Raw genomic sequence first — 24,175 nt, forward strand, 5'->3', positions numbered from 1 at the left:
GGTGCGGCCTATTTACCACACACCAGGGATCATCATGATATGGGCATGTGTCTGTTACTATGGTGCGGCCTATTTACCACACACCAGGGATCATCATGATATGGGCATGTGTCTGTTACTATGGTGCGGCCTATTTACCACACACCAGGGATCTTCATGATATGGGCATGTGTCTGTTACTATGGTGCGGCCTATTTACCACACATCAGGGATCATCATGATATGGGCATGTGTCTGTTTCTATGGTGCAGCCTATTTACCACACACCAGGGATCATCATGATATGGGCATGTGTCTGTTACTATGGTGTGGCCTATTTACCACACACCAGGGATCATCATGATATGGGCATGTGTCTGTTACTATGGTGCGGCCTATTTACCACACCAGGGATCATCATGATATGGGCATGTGTCTGTTACTATGGTGCGGCCTATTTACTACACACCAGGGATCATCATGATATGGGCATGTGTCTGTTACTATGGTGCGGCCTATTTACCACACACCAGGGGTCATCATGATATGGGCAAGTGTCTGTTACTATGGTGCGGCCTATTTACCACACACCAGGAATCATCATGATATGGGCATGTGTCTGTTACTATGATGCGGCCTATTTACCACACACCAGGGGTCATCATGATATGGGCAAGTGTCTGTTACTATGGTGCGCTCTATTTACCACACACCAGGGATCATCATGATATGGGCATGTGTCTGTTACTATGGTGCGGCCTATTTACCACACACCAGGAATCATCATGCTACAGGCATGTGTCTGTTACTATGGTGCTGCCTATTTACCACTCACTAGAGACCATCATGATATGGGCATGTGTCTGTTACTATGGTACGGCCTATTTACCACACACCAGGGGTCATCATGATATGGGCATGTGTCTGTTACTATGGTGCGGCCTATTTACCACACACCAGGGATCATCATGATATTGGCATGTGTCTGTTACTATGGTGCGGCCTATTTACCACACACCAGGGGTCATCATGATATGGGCATGTGTCTGTTACTATGGTGCGGCCTATTTACCACACACCAGGAATCATCATGATATGGGCATGTGTCTGTTACTATGGTGCGGCCTATTTACCACACACCAGGGATCATCATAATATGGGCATGTGTCTGTTACTATGGTGCGGCCTATTTACCACACACCAGGGATCATCATGATATGGGCATGTGTCTGTTACTATGGTGCGGCCTATTTACCACACACCAGGGGTCATCATGATATGGGCATGTGTCTGTTACTATGGTGTGGCCTATTTACCACACACCATGAATCATCATGATATGGGCATGTGTCTGTTACTATGGTGCTGCCTATTTACCACACACCAGGAATCATCATGCTACAGGCATGTGTCTGTTACTATGGTGCTGCCTATTTACCACACACCAGAGATCGTCATGCTATGGGCATGTGTCTCTTACTATGGTGCGGCCTATTTACCACACACCAGGGGTCATCATGATATGGGCATGTGTCTGTTACTATGGTGCGGCCTATTTACCACACACCAGGGGTCATCATGATATGGGCATGTGTCTATTACTATGGTGCACTCTATTTACCACACACCAGGGGTCATCATGATATGGGCATGTGTCTGTTACTATGATGCGGCCTATTTACCACACACCAGGGGTCATCGTGACATGGTCATGTGTCTGTTACTATGGTGCGGCCTATTTACCACACACCAGGGGTCATCATGATTTGGGCAAGTGTCTGTTACTATGGTGCGCTCTATTTACCACACACCAGGGATCATCATGATATGGGCATGTGTCTGTTACTATGGTGCGGCCTATTTACCACACACCAGGAATCATCATGATATGGGCATGTGTCTGTTACTATGGTGCTGCCTATTTACCACACACCAGAGATCATCATGCTATGGGCATGTGTCTCTTACTATGTTGCGGCCTATTTACCACACACCAGGGGTCATCATGATATGGGCATGTGTCTGTTACTATGGTGCGGCCTATTTACCACACACCAGGGGTCATCGTGACATGGTCATGTGTCTGTTACTATGGTTTGGCCTATTTACCACACACCAGGGGTCATCATGATATGGGCAAGTGTCTGTTACTATGGTGCGCTCTATTTACCACACACCAGGGATCATCATGATATGGGCATGTGTCTGTTACTGTGGTGCGGCCTATTTACCACACACCAGAAATCATCATGCTACAGGCATGTGTCTGTTACTATGGTGCTGCCTATTTACCACTCACTAGAGATCATCATGATATGGGCAAGTGTCTGTTACTATGGTGCGGCCTATTGACCACACATCAGGAATCATCATGATATGGGCATGTGTCTGTTACTATGGTGCAGCCTATTTGCCACACACCAGGGATCATCATGATATGGGCATGTGTCTGTTACTATGGTGCGGCCTATTTACCACACACAAGGAATCATCATGATATGGGCATGTGTCTGTTACTATGGTGTGGCCTATTTACCACACACCAGGGGTCATCATGATATGGGCATGTGTCTGTTACTATGGTGCGGCCTATTTACCACACACCAGGAATCATCATGATATGGGCTTGTGTCTGTTACTATGGTGCGGCCTATATACCACACACCAGGAATCATCATGCTACAGGCATGTGTCTGTTACTATGGTGCTGCCTATTTACCACACACCAGGAATCATCATGCTACAGGCATGTGTCTGTTACTATGGTGCTGCCTATTTACCACACACCAGAGATCATCATGATATGGGCATGTGTCTCTTACTATGGTGCGGCCTATTTACCACACACCAGGGGTCATCATGATATGGGCATGTGTCTGTTACTATGGTGCGGCCTATTTACCACACACCAGGGCTCATCATGATATGGGCATGTGTCTGTTACTATGGTGCGGCCTATTTACCACACACCAGGGGTCATCATGATATGGGCATGTGTCTGTTACTATGGTGCGGCCTATTTACCACACACCAGGGATCATTATGATATGGGCAAGTGTCTGTTACTATGGTGCGGCCTATTTACCACACACCAGGGATCATCATGATATGGGCATGTGTCTGTTACTATGGTGCCGGCCTATTTACCACACACCAGGGAGCATCATGATATGGGCATGTGTCTGTTACTATGGTGCGGCCTATTTACCACACACCAGGGGTCATCATGATATGGGCATGTGTCTGTTACTATGGTGCGGCCTATTTACCACACACCAGGGGTCATCATGATATGGGCATGTGTCTGTTACTATGGTGCGGCCTATTTACCACACACCAGGGCTCATCATGATATGGGCATGTGTCTGTTACTATGGTGCGGCCTATTTACCACACACCAGGGGTCATCATGATATGGGCATGTGTCTGTTACTATGGTGCGGCCTATTTACCACACACCAGGAATCATTATGATATGGGCAAGTGTCTGTTACTATGGTGCGGCCTATTTACCACACACCAGGGGTCATCATGATATGGGCAAGTGTCTGTTACTATGGTGCGGCCTATTTTCCACACACCAGGGATCATTATGATATGGGCATGTGTCTGTTACTATGGTGCGGCCTATTTACCACACACCAGGGATCATCATGATATGGGCATGTGTCTGTTACTATGGTGCGGCCTATTTACCACACACCAGGGGTCATCATGATATGGGCATGTGTCTGTTACTATGGTGCGGCCTATTTACCACACACCAGGAATCATCATGATATGGGCATGTGTCTGTTACTATGATGCCGGCCTATTTACCACACACCAGGGAGCATCATGCTATGGGCATGTATCTGTTACTATGGTGCTGGCCTATTTACCACACACCAGGGAACATCATGATATGGGCATGTGTCTATTACTATGGAGGCGGCCTATTTACCACACACCAGGGGTCATCATGATATGGGCATGTGTCTGTTACTATGGTGCGGCCTATTTACCACACACCAGGGGTCATCATGATATGGGCATGTGTCTGTTACTATGGTGCGGCCTATTTACCACACACCAGGGGTCATCATGATATGGGCAAGTGTCTGTTACTATGGTGCGGCCTATTTACCACACACCAGGAATCATCATGATATGGGCATGTGTCTGTTACTATGATGCGGCCTATTTACTACACACCAGGGGTCATCATGATATGGGCATGTGTCTGTTACTATGGTGCGGCCTATTTACTACACACCAGGGATCATCATGATATGGGCATGTGTCTGTTACTATGGTGCGGCCTATTTACCACACACCAGGGGTCATCATGATATGGGCAAGTGTCTGTTACTATGGTGCGGCCTATTTACCACACACCAGGAATCATCATGATATGGGCATGTGTCTGTTACTATGATGCGGCCTATTTACCACACACCAGGGGTCATCATGATATGGGCATGTGTCTGTTACTATGGTGCGGCCTATTTACCACACACCAGGAATCATCATGCTACAGGCATGTGTCTGTTACTATGGTGCTGCCTATTTACCACTCACTAGAGATCATCATGATATGGGCAAGTGTCTGTTACTATGGTGCGGCCTATTTACCACACACCAGGAATCATCATGATATGGGCATGTGTCTGTTACTATGGTGCAGCCTATTTACCACACACCAGGGATCATCATGATATGGGCATGTGTCTGTTACTATGGTGCGGCCTATTTACCACACACCAGGAATCATCATGATATGGGCATGTGTCTGTTACTATGGTACGGCCTATTTACCACACACCAGGGGTCATCATGATATGGGCATGTGTCTGTTACTATGGTGCGGCCTATTTACCACACACCAGGGATCATCATGATATTGGCATGTGTCTGTTACTATGGTGCGGCCTATTTACCACACACCAGGGGTCATCATGATATGGGCATGTGTCTGTTACTATGGTGCGGCCTATTTACCACACACCAGGAATCATCATGATATGGGCATGTGTCTGTTACTATGGTGCGGCCTATTTACCACACACCAGGGATCATCATAATATGGGCATGTGTCTGTTACTATGGTGCGGCCTATTTACCACACACCAGGGATCATCATGATATGGGCATGTGTCTGTTACTATGGTGCGGCCTATTTACCACACACCAGGGGTCATCATGATATGGGCATGTGTCTGTTACTATGGTGTGGCCTATTTACCACACACCAGGAATCATCATGATATGGGCATGTGTCTGTTACTATGGTGCTGCCTATTTACCACACACCAGGAATCATCATGCTACAGGCATGTGTCTGTTACTATGGTGCTGCCTATTTACCACACACCAGAGATCGTCATGCTATGGGCATGTGTCTCTTACTATGGTGCGGCCTATTTACCACACACCAGGGGTCATCATGATATGGGCATGTGTCTGTTACTATGGTGCGGCCTATTTATCACACACCAGGGGTCATCATGATATGGGCATGTGTCTGTTACTATGGTGCGGCCTATTTACCACACACCAGGGGTCATCGTGACATGGTCATGTGTCTGTTACTATGGTGCGTCCTATTTACCACACACCAGGGGTCATCATGATATGGGCAAGTGTCTGTTACTATGGTGCGCTCTATTTACCACACACCAGGGATCATCATGATATGGGCATGTGTCTGTTACTATGGTGCGGCCTATTTACCACACACCAGGAATCATCATGATATGGGCATGTGTCTGTTACTATGGTGCTGCCTATTTACCACACACCAGAGATCATCATGCTATGGGCATGTGTCTCTTACTATGGTGCGGCCTATTTACCACACACCAGGGGTCATCATGATATGGGCATGTGTCTGTTACTATGGTGCGGCCTATTTACCACACACCAGGGGTCATCGTGACATGGTCATGTGTCTGTTACTATGGTTTGGCCTATTTACCACACACCAGGGGTCATCATGATATGGGCAAGTGTCTGTTACTATGGTGCGCTCTATTTACCACACACCAGGGATCATCATGATATGGGCATGTGTCTGTTACTATGGTGCGGCCTATTTACCACACACCAGAAATCATCATGCTACAGGCATGTGTCTGTTACTATGGTGCTGCCTATTTACCATTCACTAGAGATCATCATGATATGGGCAAGTGTCTGTTACTATGGTGCGGCCTATTGACCACACATCAGGAATCATCATGATATGGGCATGTGTCTGTTACTATGGTGCAGCCTATTTGCCACACACCAGGGATCATCATGATATGGGCATGTGTCTGTTACTATGGTGCGGCCTATTTACCACACACCAGGAATCATCATGATATGGGCATGTGTCTGTTACTATGGTGTGGCCTATTTACCACACACCAGGGGTCATCATGATATGGGCTTGTGTCTGTTACTATGGTGCGGCCTATTTACCACACACCAGGAATCATCATGATATGGGCTTGTGTCTGTTACTATGGTGCGGCCTATATACCACACACCAGGAATCATCATGCTACAGGCATGTGTCTGTTACTATGGTGCTGCCTATTTACCACACACCAGGAATCATCATGCTACAGGCATGTGTCTGTTACTATGGTGCTGCCTATTTACCACACACCAGGAATCATCATGCTACAGGCATGTGTCTGTTACTATGGTACGGCCTATTTACCACACACCAGAGATCATCATGATATGGGCATGTGTCTCTTACTATGGTGCGGCCTATTTACCACACACCAGGGGTCATCATGATATGGGCATGTGTCTGTTACTATGGTGCGGCCTATTTACCACACACCAGGGCTCATCATGATATGGGCATGTGTCTGTTACTATGGTGCGGCCTATTTACCACACACCAGGGGTCATCATGATATGGGCATGTGTCTGTTACTATGGTGCGGCCTATTTACCACACACCAGGGATCATTATGATATGGGCAAGTGTCTGTTACTATGGTGCGGCCTATTTACCACACACCAGGGATCATCATGATATGGGCATGTGTCTGTTACTATGGTGCCGGCCTATTTACCACACACCAGGGAGCATCATGATATGGGCATGTGTCTGTTACTATGGTGCGGCCTATTTACCACACACCAGGGGTCATCATGATATGGGCATGTGTCTGTTACTATGGTGCGGCCTATTTACCACACACCAGGGGTCATCATGATATGGGCATGTGTCTGTTACTATGGTGCGGCCTATTTACCACACACCAGGGCTCATCATGATATGGGCATGTGTCTGTTACTATGGTGCGGCCTATTTACCACCCACCAGGGGTCATCATGATATGGGCATGTGTCTGTTACTATGGTGCGGCCTATTTACCACACACCAGGGGTCATCATGATATGGGCATGTGTCTATTACTATGGTGCACTCTATTTACCACACACCAGGGGTCATCATGATATGGGCATGTGTCTGTTACTATGATGCGGCCTATTTACCACACACCAGGGGTCATCGTGACATGGTCATGTGTCTGTTACTATGGTGCGTCCTATTTACCACACACCAGGGGTCATCATGATATGGGCAAGTGTCTGTTACTATGGTGCGCTCTATTTACCACACACCAGGGATCATCATGATATGGGCATGTGTCTGTTACTATGGTGCGGCCTATTTACCACACACCAGGAATCATCATGATATGGGCATGTGTCTGTTACTATGGTGCTGCCTATTTACCACACACCAGAGATCATCATGCTATGGGCATGTGTCTCTTACTATGGTGCGGCCTATTTACCACACACCAGGGGTCATCATGATATGGGCATGTGTCTGTTACTATGGTGCGGCCTATTTACCACACACCAGGGGTCATCGTGACATGGTCATGTGTCTGTTACTATGGTTTGGCCTATTTACCACACACCAGGGGTCATCATGATATGGGCAAGTGTCTGTTACTATGGTGCGCTCTATTTACCACACACCAGGGATCATCATGATATGGGCATGTGTCTGTTACTATGGTGCGGCCTATTTACCACACACCAGAAATCATCATGCTACAGGCATGTGTCTGTTACTATGGTGCGGCCTATTGACCACACATCAGGAATCATCATGATATGGGCATGTGTCTGTTACTATGGTGCAGCCTATTTGCCACACACCAGGGATCATCATGATATGGGCATGTGTCTGTTACTATGGTGCGGCCTATTTACCACACACCAGGAATCATCATGATATGGGCATGTGTCTGTTACTATGGTGTGGCCTATTTACCACACACCAGGGGTCATCATGATATGGGCATGTGTCTGTTACTATGGTGCGGCCTATTTACCACACACCAGGAATCATCATGATATGGGCTTGTGTCTGTTACTATGGTGCGGCCTATATACCACACACCAGGAATCATCATGCTACAGGCATGTGTCTGTTACTATGGTGCTGCCTATTTACCACACACCAGGAATCATCATGCTACAGGCATGTGTCTGTTACTATGGTGCTGCCTATTTACCACACACCAGAGATCATCATGATATGGGCATGTGTCTGTTACTATGGTGCGGCCTATTTACCACACACCAGGGCTCATCATGATATGGGCATGTGTCTGTTACTATGGTGCGGCCTATTTACCACCCACCAGGGGTCATCATTATATGGGCATGTGTCTGTTACTATGGTGCGGCCTATTTACCACACACCAGGGGTCATCATGATATGGGCATGTGTCTGTTACTATGGTGCGGCCTATTTACCACACACCAGGGCTCATCATGATATGGGCATGTGTCTGTTACTATGGTGCGGCCTATTTACCACCCACCAGGGGTCATCATTATATGGGCATGTGTCTGTTACTATGGTGCGGCCTATTTACCACACACCAGGGATCATTATGATATGGGCAAGTGTCTGTTATTATGGTGCGGCCTATTTACCACACACCAGGGGTCATCATGATATGGGCAAGTGTCTGTTACTATGGTGCGGCCTATTTTCCACACACCAGGGATCATTATGATATGGGCATGTGTCTGTTACTATGGTGCGGCCTATTTACCACACACCAGGGATCATCATGTTATGGGCATGTGTCTGTTACTATGGTGCGGCCTATTTACCACACACCAGGGGTCATCATGATATGGGCATGTGTCTGTTACTATGGTGCGGCCTATTTACCACACACCAGGAATCATCATGATATGGGCATGTGTCTGTTACTATGATGCCGGCCTATTTACCACACACCAGGGAGCATCATGATATGGGCATGTGTCTATTACTATGGAGGCGGCCTATTTACCACACACCAGGGGTCATCATGATATGGGCATGTGTCTGTTACTATGGTGCCGGCCTATTTACCACACACCAGGGAGCATCATGATATGGGCATGTGTCTGTTACTATGGTGCGGCCTATTTACCACACACCAGGGGTCATCATGATATGGGCATATGTCTGTTACTATGGTGCGGCCTATTTACCACACACCAGGGGTTATCATGATATGGGCATGTGTCTGTTACTATGGTGCGGCCTATTTACCACACACCAGGAATCATCATGATATGGGCATGTGTCTGTTTCTATGGTGCCGGCCTATTTACCACACACCAGGGGTCATCGTGATATGGGCATGTGTCTGTTACTATGGTGCGGCCTATTTACCACACACCAAGGGTCATCATGATATGGGCATGTGTCTGTTACTATGGTGCGGCCTATTTACCACACACCAGGGGTCATCATGATATGGGCATGTGTCTGTTACTTTGGTGCGGCCTATTTACCACACACCAGGGCTCATCATGATATGGGCATGTGTCTGTTACTATGGTGCGGCCTATTTACCACACACCAGGGATCATCATGATATGGGCATGTGTCTGTTACTATGGTGCGGCCTATTTACCACACACCAGGGGTCATCATGATATGGGCAAGTGTCTGTTACTATGGTGCGGCCTATTTTCCACACACCAGGGATCATTATGATATGGGCATGTGTCTGTTACTATGGTGCGGCCTATTTACCACACACCAGGGCTCATCATGATATGGGCATGTGTCTGTTACTATGGTGCGGCCTATTTACCACACAGGTTGCAATAATGTACAAAAATATTTTTCCAAATAAATTGTAATTTTCAATTAATATGCGACATATATTGTCTAAATCTTCATCACTCTGTATATGTGACATTTTATTTCATGACGGACAGTCAATTGTCTTCTGTTAATTCTCTATATATTTGTATGTGTCTTTGTATTTACTAGTTCATCTGATGAAGGTCAGCTTGATGACCGAAATGTTACTGAACTGAACTGTTTACTGTGAACCACAAAATAAACACATTTTTTTTTTCAATTCTAACATTGGAGTGCCTGGCTTAAATTATTTTTGTTACTATGATGCTGGCCTATTTACCACACACCAGGGATCATCATGATATGGGCATGTGTCTCTTACTATGGTGCGGCCTATTTACCACATGTGGCACCCCTGAGGTTCAGGTCGCCACAGGGTACTGCACCTCAATGAAGGTGTGGTATATATCTTAGATAAGGAGGGGGTTAATCACCGGTGTTCCACCTTCATACACTATATACAGCTTAGGAACCTTCACATAGGCTTGGGTTGGCACAGGGTAAGCAAGGGGGTGGCCTTAACGATCATGGGACTTCCCGGTCACTGAAGCCAGCCACCTGGGGGGCGGGTTCCACCTGTGGTCCACAGGTGGCGTCACGACAAACTTTCCCCATTATGCCGCTTCCCCCACTATTAACTGTACACCTTGGTGCAATGTTACTGGGCAAGGTCACCCCGTGACAACGCCTGACCCAATCTGAAACGGCCCAGCGACGAGTGGAGAAGACGCCTGGACGCATGCTTGACTCCCAGGTTACTGCTGGGAACAATGTTGTCAGAGTATTACGCCACTTTTATAGACTGACAATAAAGGTATGTGCACATTATCGGTGTTTGTTCAGACTTTCCGTAGCTGAATTTCTGCATGAATCCCATACATTTTTGATGCATGCGTTTTTGTCTCAATAAAGTTGGTTGAAAGACAGGAAGCAGAAGAGACAGGAAGTTGACCAATGTCACGCCCCCTATATACGGTACACGTTCACCGTTTAGTTCCTTTCATGTGGCACTAAAGGGTGTTTTTAGGCCTTGCTTAGCCTAATAATTAAATGTTAAAAAATAAAAACGATGTTGTGACGCCCCTATTTTTGATAACCAGCCAAGCTAGAGCACAGAGCTGCGGGCGGATATTATCAGGCTGGGAAGGTCCATGGGTATTGACCCTTCTCAGCCTTAAAATACCGGCCCACTGCCTCTCCAGAAATGGCGCATCACATTAGCTGATACAATTCTGGCTTTTTGCCTTGATTACTCCCGATTACCCTGGTGTGGTGACGTTACCGCTCATCAGACACTCCATGTCTCACGTTGCCTGTGTGTGACCCAGCTGGAGGGGTGATGAGCAATAACGTTTCTTACGTCATGACCACTCGTCCAGAGTTGGGGGACATCATGGGAAAGCCAAGGACTACATTGGAGCTGCATGTTTTTGTTGTTTTGCCTTTTTTTTTTTTTAATAAATAGATGAACAAGGGATAGTCTCTTGTTTTTATTTCTTTCCCTCTCTCTTTTTATGCCTTTCAGGTTACCATTTGTGGCCTATGTCGCATTTGGTGGACTACTTCAGGCTTTTATTTCTGTTTTTAATAAATTGGTGAACCAGGGCAAAAGTTGGGAATTGTTTTTTTAAACTACAATATATTTGTGGGTTGCTTGCTCTTTTACGTCCGGGTTATCAATGGGGGCGTCTGATAGATGCCTTTCTATTACTAACATCTGGGATTGATTCCAGCTGACACTACACAGCTGACCGACACCATACACCATTAACCTAATTGTCACCATACCAGGGCAATGGGGAAGAATCGAGGCGAAGCGCCAAAACTGGTGCACCTAATATGATGCACCACTTCTGGAGAGGCTGCGGCCTGCTATTTTTAGGTTGGGTAGGTCCCAATAACCATTGACCTTCCCAGCCTGATGATAACAGTTCCCAGCTGTTTGCTTTACCTTGGCTGGTTATCAAAAATAGAGGTGACACCAAATCCTTTTTCTAAATTATTTATTAGATTAAACAGCACTAAAAACACTCTTTAGTGCCACATAAAAGGAACTAAAGGGTGCAGGTGTAAAAAAACCCCTGCTCTAATCTAAGCTCTCCCTCCTAGATCAACTCTACCTGAGCTGCTTCCAGAGGAAAGTGTGCCAAGCATCGCGCGCCTGGATCTCATATAAGAGCCCATGATGCAGCCGGTCAATCACAGTAATGTCAGTAGCCAACATGGCTACGGCATCGCTTTGTGTGGCCGGCAATTCCCTGTCTGTGCAGGGGCCTTCAGGGACCATGGAGCTGGGAGTATTAGTCTGTACAGTAACCAGTTGGGTAAGTGCAGTTTCTTTGAGATAGACTTTTTGCCTTAAACATGCAGTGCATAAGATTATAGCCGGCTCACCCCTTTTAGTGTGTGCCGAGACGTCATTATGGACTGTTCTGCGCGGCAGACATCAATCAGCACCAGCCACATGCACTTTCCACCGCTTCAGAGCTTCCGGTCTATCCGAGGGTAACATCAGAATCGAAGGTAAACTTGCCAGACAGCTCTGATATGTTTTGCTTCATGTGAACTGTATTTTCATCTCTGTCCGGTTTCTTCTGGAGGTGAAAGTCAACAAGTGAATGTTCTATCTTTGCTCCACGATGATCCTCAGACAACGAGCATTCACCAATATTTGCCTCTGCTGATGCTTTGTTCCACCCTTGGCCTAATTTATGACGACCCTGATAAGGTTGTGGTTGCTGAATCCATGATCCGCAATTGGGTTCATAAGGAGGATACATCATCTTCCCGATTGATTAGTCAGGAGGAAGGTAGGAAAAAGATATCTACTAACCCGTGATCAGGCTAAACTGCAGACGGCTCCTGCCTTTACCAGAAGTTTCCAAAAATGCATTAAGAAATTAACAAAAGGCCATTACAGTGTGGCGACTCCAATAACACAATAGTAATACTCAAGCGGACCGAGAGTCATTTTCACTGAATATTAAAGATAGGTTTTATTTAAATTTATACAATGATAAAGTGACATTAATCACAGCAATAATCCCAACTCTACATAATAACCCAGCTGTGTGATCTATGGCTACACCATCGTCTACATGTATTTATCATTTATGTCTGCAACTGCTGCAATACACCATATGGTCTGTATACGATTTAGTTACCACCAGAGGGCAGTATTGTTGTAATTTCAACGTTTACCTGCTATGTAAAATAAGATGCTAGTACTTTGTGTAATTGATTAATCACTCATACAGAACACTGCAGCAGCCATAAAAAAAACGGTGCCTTAAAAATACATTATAATTGCACTTTGTATACAATCATGGCCACAAATAAACATTTAAAGTGTCAGTATTTACTCATAGTGAGTCCGATCTCCAAGCTGTATCCCGACGTGCGTTTCGTGTAGATTGCATCCTCAAGGGGCGTGGTCACGTAAGACTGTAAATCGCGTCATTATGTGTGACTCTGTATATCGCGTTATGTGTGACTTTGTAGATCGTGTCGTTGTGTGTGACTGTAGATAGCAGTATTGTGCGTGAGAAACTCTGTAGATTGTGGTGTCATGTGTGAGACTCTCTGTAGCTCACGGCATTGTGTGTGTTACCCTATAAGATTGCAGTATTGGGTGTGTAACTCTTTATAGATCGTAGAAAAAGAAGTTTCCAGCGCCAGGAATAGATTAAAAATCCTTTTTTATTGATAATAAGGTAATAAAAATCCAGCAGATACCATAATGGATGTCAGAAAAATGGCAGAACAACGCGTTTCGACGCTTCAGGTTTTAGTCATGTTCATGTCAGAACATGACTAAGACCTGAAGCGTCGAAACGCGTTGTTCTGCCATTTTTCTGACATCCATTATGGTATCTGCTGGATTTTTATTACCTTATTATCAATAAAAAAGGATTTTTAATCTATTCCTGGCGCTGGAAACTTCTTTTTCTATTTTCAATTGGATGGTTACCGAGCCTCATTCCTTGCGCAGGATCCCTGATTGCAACCAGCAGGTCAGTCCTTGGTGAGCTGGACTCTCCCTTATCTTCTTTATAGATCGTGGCGTCGTGTGTGAGACTCTGTACATCGCTGCATCTTGTCTGAATTTGTAGATAGCAGGATCATGTGTAAGACTTTGTAGATTGCGGTCAGTGTGTGTGTGTGTGTGACTATAAAGATTGCAATGTTGTGTGCGAGACTCTGTAGATCACGTCGTCATGTGAGACTGTAGAAGGCGGTCGGTGGGTGTGTGACTGTGGATTGCGGTGTTGTGTGTGAGACTCTGTAGATTGCGTCGTCATCTGAGACTCTGTAGTTCATATCGTCATGTGAGACTGTAGATGGTGGTCGATGGGTGTGTGACTCTATAGATTGCGTCGTCGTGTGTGAGAATCTCTGTAGATTGCAGTCGGTGGGTGTGAGACTCTCTGTAGATTGCGTACGGTGGGTGTGTGACTTTGTAGATTGTGGTTGATGGGTGGGAGACTCTTTGTAGATTGTGTCGTTGTGTGCGTGACTTTGTAGATTGTGTCATCGTGTGTGAGACTCTCTGTAGATTGCGGTTGGTGGGTGTGAGACTCTCTGTAGATTGCATACGGTGGGTGTGTGACTTTGTAGATTGTAGTTGGTGGATGGGAGACTCTTTGTAGATTGTGTCGTTGTGTGCGTGACTTTGTAGATTGTGTCATCGTGTGTGAGACTCTCTGTAGATTGCGGTTGGTGGGTGTGAGACTCTCTGTAGATTGCGGTCGGTGGGTGTGTGACTTTGTAGATTGTGGTTGGTGGGTGGGAGACTCTTTGTAGATTGTGTCGTCGTGTGTGAGACTCTCTGTAGATTGCGGTTGGTGGGTGTGAGACTCTCTGTAGATTGCGGTCGGTGGGTGTGTGACTCTGTAGATTGCGGCCGGTGGGTGTGTGACTCTTTGTACATTGTGTCGTCGTGTGTGAGACTCTGTAGATTGCGGTCGGTGGGTGGGAGACTTTCTGTAGATTGCGGTCGGTGGGTGTGTGACTCTAGATTGTGGTTGGTGGGTGGGAGACTCTTTATATTGCGATTGGTGGGTGTGTGACTCTTTGTAGATTGTGTCGTCGTGTGTGAGACTCTCTGTAGATTGCGGTTGGTGGGTGGGAGACTCTCTGTAGATTGCGGTCAGTGGGTCGGTGACTCTGTAGATTGCGGTCGGTGGGTGTGTGACTCTAGATTGTGGTTTGTGGGTGGGAGACTCTCTGTATATTGCGATTGGTGGGTGTGTGACTCTTTGTAGATTGTGTCGTCGTGTGTAAGACTCTCTGTAGATTGCGGTCGGTGGGTGGGAGACTCTCTATAGATTGCGGTCGGTGGGTGTGTGACTCTGTAGATTGCGGTCGGTGGGTGGAAGACTCTCTATAGATTGTGGTTGGTGGGTGTGAGACTCTTTGTAGATTGTGTCGTCGTGTGTAAGACTCTCTGTAGATTGCGGTCGGTGGGTGTGTGACTCTAGATTGCGGTCGGTGGGTGGAAGACTCTCTATAGATTGTGGTTGGTGGGTGTGAGACTCTTTGTAGATTGTGTCGTTGTGTGCGTGACTCTTTGTAGATTGTGTCGTCGTGTGTGAGACTCTCTGTAGATTGTGGTCGGTGGGTGTGAGAGTCTCTGTAGATTGCGGTCAGTGGGTGTGAGACTCTCTGTAGATTGCGGTCGGTGGGTGACTCTCTGTAGATTGCGGTCAGTGGGTCGGTGACTCTGTAGATTGCGGTCGGTGGGTGTGTGACTCTAGATTGTGGTTTGTGGGTGGGAGACTCTCTGTATATTGCGATTGGTGGGTGTGTGACTCTTTGTAGATTGTGTCGTCGTGTGTAAGACTCTCTGTAGATTGCGGTCGGTGGGTGGGAGACTCTCTATAGATTGCGGTCGGTGGGTGTGTGACTCTGTAGATTGCGGTCGGTGGGTGGAAGACTCTCTATAGATTGTGGTTGGTGGGTGTGAGACTCTTTGTAGATTGTGTCGTCGTGTGTAAGACTCTCTGTAGATTGCGGTCGGTGGGTGTGTGACTCTAGATTGCGGTCGGTGGGTGGAAGACTCTCTATAGATTGTGGTTGGTGGGTGTGAGACTCTTTGTAGATTGTGTCGTTGTGTGCGTGACTCTTTGTAGATTGTGTCGTCGTGTGTGAGACTCTCTGTAGATTGCGGTCGGTGGGTGTGAGAGTCTCTGTAGATTGCGGTCAGTGGGTGTGAGACTCTCTGTAGATTGCGGTCGGTGGGTGACTCTCTGTAGATTGCGGTCGGTGGGTGGGAGACTCTCTGTAAATTGTGATTGGTGGGTGTGTGACTCTTTGTAGATTGTGTCGTCGTGTGTGAGACTCTCTGTAGATTGCGGTCGGTGGGTGGAAGACTCTCTGTAGATTGTGATTGGTGGGTGGGAGACTCTTTGTAGATTGTGTCGTCGTGTGTGAGACTCTCTGTAGATTGCGGTCGGTGGGTGGGAGACTCTCTGTAGATTGCGGTTGGTGGGTGTGTGACTCTGTAGATTGCGGTCGGTGGGTGTGTGACACTTTGTAGATCACGGCGTCGTGTGTGACTCTGTAGATTATGGCTGGCGTGGCTTGAGAAATTAGTTAACTGGTTGACTTAGTAGCCAAAAGGGCAAATTTTATTGTCACACAGGGCCAGGTAGGACAGAGTAACATTTCTGGACATACAGTTTTTATGTGTAGGAATTCTGCAAATAAATCGAAGAAATTGTTAGGGAGCAAAAGCGTTGTCCCTACACGGTATATATGGTCCATACATTGACCCTGAGAGATTCCTAGAGATGAAGATGGCAATTTCTGCTCGCAATTCGCAGCTGCATTCTCCTGACTAACTTCATGGATGGGGACAGTACTTCTCCACTTTGCTCTTTTTTCATCCACCTAAACCACTTTTCCAGGGTTCATCAGATTTTTGGGATCAAATACGGCTTTAATCTGCTGCATGGCTCTGATTCCAGTTTCCCCGATCTCCTCCTGCAGTAAGGCGCGCTTCCCTATGCCGATGCCATGCTCACCGGTGCAGGTGCCATTCAGTGCCAGAGCTCGCCTAAAATAAACAACATTTCTGAGACATTTTCCCGCAGACCCATTACATTCAGCAGCTAAAAAGACCCGAGAAAGGTCCATGAGAACTTAGTCAAGTGTTGTTCACAACTGAGGTTATGTTACCATGTGTCAGTGTAGACAATCGTCATGTTCTGACCTGGACTTTGCAGACGTGTCACTCTTTAGTGTATGTTTTGCAATCTAGCCTGTGAACAAAGCCTTCAGGGCCACTCACACAAGGTGCACCGAAATTTTAGAACAAAATTCTAAGAAAAAACGATAAGATGAAGAATAATAGAAATGAAGTCTGTAACAACAATAACGCCACAGTCGCAGCTTCCAGGGGTTCACAGGCTGAGAAAACGCTTATAGATATTAAAGATCTCTTATATAATGGAACCAAACTCTGGTGGAAATTATGTCAAGAAAAAATTGATCCCCAGGGGACTACGTGTCCCAGTCACCCCCTAATTCCCAGTTGTGGGTGATTTTTTTAAAAAATACTTGGGAAAGTATCTTCAATGATACTTCATGTGAATTGATGGAGCTGCTTATCAGCCTAAGAAAGTACTAGACAAGGACAAAACATGAAGTGATCTGTACACCTCTGCCCAAACTGATCAATTTAACTCCATTAGTACACAAATCGATAAGAGTTAATCGATAAGAGTGTCGACATATGGCTCAAGGAGATACAGACTAACCAAGCCACTAAATTGGCCCGAGACCTAAAAGACTATTCCACTAACAGCATATACAGATGGAGAAAAGCCAACATACAATCATCAGACAGAGCAAGGACTACCTCTGACTTCCAGTACATCTGTTAGTGCCTCCTCGGATGCATCCTCCCACCTAGCTTCTACTCTGAATAACATTCCGAAACTTAAAAGGGAACCTCGCTAAGTTGCTAACAGATTATACCCACCTCTCTCACCTCTACATAACTGGTTACTCTCCTGATCGCAAAAAAACTTACCTTAAGGTAATTAGAGTTCACATCAACTCACTGATATTGACTGTTCAGTTCTTAGCAAGGGATTATCCTTTTGCCCCACAGCCAAATTTGACAAATTTACGGTCATTAAAGACCTTTACATTTTTGCTCAATCCCTTATGTTCAAAAAGCACTTTCAGAATGAAACGTCTTATTCACTTTTTCCAACAGAGAATGAACAAAGCAGGCATTAGTCATCCTCGACGATTTATCTCACGAGCACAACATCGGGGAAGGAGGTAAGATTCCCCCTACGATTAAACCAAAATCTAAAAAGTTCCCACCTTTGTCCACCTATTCTAACCTTGACCTTTTCGTCAAAATGGTCAGCCGTGAAATTGACAACATACCTTCCGGCATCCGACATGACAATTTGAATTTTGTTGAGAGATGTAGCCTTAAGAAACTTCAAAATCTCTCAGACATTGTTATCAAGCCAGCTGACAAAGGCGGGAACGTGGTTCTCTGGCCTAAAGTGATGTATGAAGCAGAGGTATTTAGACAACTCAACAATTTAACATGTTATAAGAAACTAACCTTTAAAGGGGTGGTTCACCCATTTTTTTTATTTTCTGTATGAGCTATACTTACCTTTCTAGGCGTCTTCTCCATTGGCTTCTGTTTCCATTTCTGGCACTGAGCGGCGCTATCCTGCACGCTCAGTGCCGGTCACATGACCCCCTGGAGCTGTGGCCGCCGGCATCCTCTGACGTCCCGGCATTTCCGGGCTCTCAAACAAGACGGGTACGTCACAGGATGCCGGCGCCACTCAGATTGAGTGACAGGGCTGTGGGCGGTGACTACCGCACGTCACAGCCCAGCATCGAGGGGAGGAGCCGGAGGACGTCACTGTGGAGCCGGCGTCCTGCAGAGAGGCTGAGACACGGGGGGGTCTTTAGCTGAATCCCCCCCTGCACGTAAGTATGTGCTCACACTGTCCACCCGACCGCTCTGCTGCGATGTCAGGAGAGCGGCCGGTGTCGGGCAGTGTGATCATCTGCTCCTCCCAGCAGCAAGACACTGACAGGCATGTCACCACTGTGCTCTGCCATCTGTCCTGCTGCATGGGACCAACTGTCTGCACTCTGTCACCTGCACCACAAGTCACAGAGTGGAGACAGTTGGTGACAGAGCACCTCTGCCTCCCCCCCCTGTTCTTTCCCCACTCTCTTCTCTCCCCCCACTCTTCTCCCCCTCCCCTCTTCCCCCTCTTCTCTGCCCCCCTCTTATCCCTCTCTCCCCTCTTATCCCTCTCTCCCCTCCCCTCTCTTTTCCCTCGCTCTCTTCCCCCCTCGCTCTCTTTTCCTCCCCCCTGCGCTCTCTTTTCCTCCCCCCTCGCTCTTTTTTCCTCACCCCTCGCTCTTTTCCTCCCCCCTCGCTCTCTTTTCCTCCCCCCTCGCTCTCTTTTCCTCCCCCCTCGCTCTCTTTTCCACCCCCCTCGCTCTCTTCTCCCCCCCCCGCTCGCTCTCTTCTCCCCCCCCGCTCGCTCTCTTCTCCCCCCTGCTCGCTCTCTTTCCCCCCCCCGCTCGCTCTCTTTCCCCCCCGCTCGCTCTCTTTTCCCCCCCGCTCGCTCTCTTCCCCCCCTGCGCTCTCTTTTCCTCCCCCCTGCGCTCTCTTTTCCTCCCCCCTGCGCTCTCTTTTTTTCCTCCCGCGCTCTCTTTTTTTCCTCCCGCGCTCTCTTTTTTTCCTCCCCCCTCGCTCTCTTTTCCCCCCCTCGCTCTCTTTTCTTCCCCCCTCGCTCTCTTTTCCTCCCCCCCTCGCTCTCTTTTCCTCCCCCCTGCGCTCTCTTTTCCTCCCCCCTGCGCTCTCTTTTCCTCCCCCCCGCGCTCTCTTTTCCTCCCCCCCGCGCTCTCTTTTTTTCCTCCCGCGCTCTCTTTTTTTCCCTCCCCCCTCGCTCTCTTTTCCCCCCCCTCGCTCTCTTTTCCTCCCCCCTCGCTCTCTTTTCCTCCCCCCTCGCTCTCTTTTCCTCCCCCCTCGCTCTCTTTTCCTCCCCCCTCGCTCTCTTCTCCCCCCCGCTCGCTCTCTTTCCCCCCCCCGCTCGCTCTTTTCCTCCCCCCTCGCTCTCTTTTCCTCCCCCCCCCCTCGCTCGCTCTCTTTTCCCTCGCTCTCTCCTGGCATGGTCAGTACAGAAATCTCTCCATCGTGGAGGGGTGAGAGGGAGTAATAAACATGGAGTCCCTACTGTGTCTGTGTATTTATTTCTAATAAAGTATTTTTCTCTGTGTGGTCTTTTTTTTTTTAACCCTTTATTGGAGATTCTTAATGGCCAGGTCAACCTTGGCCTGACATTTAGAATCTCGGGCTTTATACCAGCGGGTAAAACATAGCTGGTATTAACCCCTTATTACCCAGCGTGCCACCTGCCACCAGGGCCACTGGAAGAGTTGGATACAGCGCCAGAAGATGGCGCTTCTATAAAAGCGCCATTTTCTGGGGCGGCTGTGGACTGCAATTCGCAGCGGGGGACCCAGAAAGTTTGGGCACCCTTCACTGCGGATTCCAATCCCCAGCTGCCTAGTTGTACCTGGCTGGACTCAAAAATTCGGCGAAGCCCATGTCATTTTTTTTTTTAATTATTTCATGAAATTCATGAAATAAAAAAAAAAAAAAGGGCTTCTCTATATTTTTGGTTCCCAGCCAGGTACAACTAGGCAGCTGGGGGTTGGGGGCAGCCCGTAGCTGCCTGCTGTACCTGGCTAGCATACAAAAATATGGCGAAGCCCACGTCATTTTCTTAAAAACGTTTTCAGGGAAAAACCTTTATAAAAAAAAAAAAAAATGCTTCCCTGCATTTCTATTGCCAGTGAAAGTAACACCAAGCAGCGGGGGCTAGCAGCCAGTAGCTGCTTTGGTTACCCTTAGCAACAGAAAATGCAGCGGGAGCCCACAAACAATGTGATTTTTTTTTATTTTTAATTAATTTTTTTTTTTAAAAAAACGGCATGGGCTTCGCCCATCGAGCACCAGAGCATTTTACTGCTCAATTCATCCCAAGTAATCAGATGACTCCAGTGTCGGCCGATTACTTGTTCTGTGTCCCCCTGCATCCATCGCAGCGTGTACGGGCTGTGAGGTCAGCGGAGTGGAGACAGTGACATGCTCTGCTCTGACACATAGTGTGCTGCATGTCACTATCTTTCTCCACTCTGGCACTTGTAGTGCAGGTGACCGGATGCTGCATGTCACGTTTTTGCCGCGATTTGGTGCCTTTTTTGCTGCGTTTTTGCTCACTGCGTTTTTAATCAGTGCACAATGCCATTAAAGATTGTTGATGAAAAAAATAAAAAAGGTCTGATGTCATTTACTTATTCAAAATGTTCATTGTATGCAGGAGAGCAGACAGCAGCTGCAGAACTACAAGGCTCAGCATCCTCCATCCAGGACTGTATGCAGTTTTTTACCCAAAAAGAAAAAAAAAATGACGTGGGCTTCGCCATATTTTTGTATGCTAGCCGGGTACAGCAGGGTTAGGGTTAGGCTAACCCCCAACCCCCAGCTGCCTAGTTGTACTCGGCTGGGAACCAAAAATATAGAGAAGCCCTTTTTTTTTTTTTAATTATTTCATGAATTTCATGAAATAATTTAAAAAAAAAATGACGTGAGCTTCGCCTAATTTTGGTGTCCAGCCGGGTACAACTAGGCAGCTGGGGATTGGAATCCACAGTGAAGGGTGCCCATGCTTTCTGGGCACCCCCACTGCGAATTGCAGTCCGCAGCCACCCCAGAAAATGGCGCTTTCATAGAAGCGCCATCTTCTGGCGCTGTATCCAACTCTTCCAGCTGCCCTGATGCCGGGTGGCTAGCCGGGTAATAATGGAGTTAGGACTAGCTGTATATTATCAGCTAGCCCTAAGCCCGAAATTCATGGTGTCACGCCAATATTAGACATGGCCACCATGAATTTCTAGTAATGATAAAAAAAAAAAAAAAACACAACACACAGAAAAATATTTTTATTAGAAATAAAACACAACACAATTAGTGACTCCATCTTTATTGAAATAAACCCCCCTCCGCAGTAATCCTGGGTCAGGGTCCCGCGCCGTCCAATCCGGATCCAATATCATCTGATCGGTTTGCTGGAAGGAAGGCAAAGCGATCAGATGATGTGTCAGGTTAAAGGATGTGAATCACATCATACATCAGCTGATTGTATAAAAGCCGATTATACAATCAGCAGATGCATCAGTGCAAAAAAAAAAAAAAATAAATAAATACTCACGTCTGTGCTGATGACCGGCAGCTCCTGGAGCGGAGTCTGATCCTGGGCCATCACTGCAGGAGCTGCCGGCTATCAGCTGATGAAGTCCCCTGACGGCAGGATCAGCTGATAGCCGGCCGGGCGCGAAAAAGCCGGCGAGACTACGATCAGCTGATGCGTCAGGTGACTGCATCAGGTGATCCACGGCCAGGTCCTGCAAGCTTCGTGCATGCACCGGGGAGACTGCACACAGCCGAAGCGGCGGGACCGAGACAGGGGCTGGAAGCAGGCATGGCACCCGGACCCTGCAGACAGGTGAGTATGACATACACACTCACATACACACTCACTCACACACTGTATATACACACACACACTGTATATACGCACACACACACTGTATATACACGCACACACTGTATATACACACACACACTGTATATACGCACACACACACTGTATATACACGCGCACACACTTTCTTCCCCTGGCTGTGCAGAGCTGCTGTATCTGTGATTTCTCTGAGTGCACATCCACTGGGAAGAGGCAGGGAGGAGGGTTTGGGTGGGAGCAGAGTGGGTGTATTAGACACAATGGGTGTGTTAGATAAGCCAGACACCGCCCTAGAGCCACAAAGAATTCTGGGACTTGTAGGAACTGAACACAGGAAGTCAGAGGAGAGATTAACCCCATCAGAGCTGGAGCCAGCAATGAGCATGTGCTGCTAGTGCACAATGAAAGGTAATTTTGCTGAAAAAACATAATAGATGTGTTGAGGGGCACATATTAGCAAGATTTATCAGAAAAAAAAAATCAGTTTTGGTAACTGGACAACTTCTTTAATCCTCTCATGAAATTCCAGACTAAACTCTTTATACATCGTAAGACGGCCAAAGACAATGACACCATCTCAAAAGAATTATTCCAGACATTACAGGTCAGTAAACCCACAATACCAACACTATACCTCCTCCCCAAAGTTCACAAAAATGTCAATATACCACCAGGTATATTATAGGTAGAGAATGTCGGTAAAGTTATTGACTTTCACCTACAACCACTAGTTGAAAATCTTTCATCATGCATTAAAGACACTGGTGATTTTCTAAAAAGGATTGATGGCCTACACATCGACAACAATTCCCTTCTCGTTACATGTGACGTTGCGTCCACTTGAGTACACTAAAATTAGGCACAGTGATGTGTACAGACTACTCAATTATTTCTCAAAACTTCTTCCCTTTCACCTAATATGTCCCATTTCATCTCACAACTTCTGGATTTTTCTCTCCCACACTTTTTTTGTCTTTTTTTTGTCCTGCAGCTCCAGTGCACAGCAATGGGGGCGTCTTTTGCGCCTTTGTATGCTAATCTGTTCCTGGGGCTGTGGGAGAGGGACCTCTTTATGTCACATTGGCTGCTATCAATGGTCTGTATTCTCTTTTGGGAGCGGTACATTGATGACATCTTCTTCATCTGGCAGGACACCAATGAATCTCTACATGACTTCATGAATAAACTCAATGATAATAACGTCAACAGTCATCTTACCTACTGATTTGACACGTCAACTATTCATTTTCTTGATGTTACTGTCAAGAGAGATTCAGATGTCTTACAGATGGACCTTTTCTGCAAAGAGACGGCCGTTAACGCCATTCTTCATGCCTCATCGTCACACCCTACAGCAACAATTCGCTCGGTCCCTGTGGGTCAATTTTTACATCTTAGATGTATTTGCTTTAGCGATTTTGATTTTGAGCAACAAGTACATGACCTT

At 46.8% G+C, this 24,175-nt stretch overlaps 1 protein-coding gene across 1 annotated transcript in view; it reads right to left on the bottom strand.

Annotated features, from left to right (window-relative positions):
• Positions 1-16,460: 16,460 nt before the first annotated feature.
• The window catches only part of LDHD (lactate dehydrogenase D), a 98,118-nt gene continuing 90,403 nt past the window's right edge, over positions 16,461-24,175 (bottom strand). The window contains exon 6 of the mRNA XM_075326278.1: positions 16,461-17,198. Within this exon, the coding sequence (XP_075182393.1) occupies positions 17,033-17,198 (166 nt within the window). The 3' untranslated portion in view covers positions 16,461-17,032. The remainder of the gene's footprint in view (positions 17,199-24,175) is intronic.

The sequence above is a fragment of the Anomaloglossus baeobatrachus genome, chromosome 10 (assembly GCF_048569485.1).
Source record: "Anomaloglossus baeobatrachus isolate aAnoBae1 chromosome 10, aAnoBae1.hap1, whole genome shotgun sequence".
NCBI lineage: Eukaryota > Metazoa > Chordata > Amphibia > Anura > Aromobatidae > Anomaloglossus > Anomaloglossus baeobatrachus.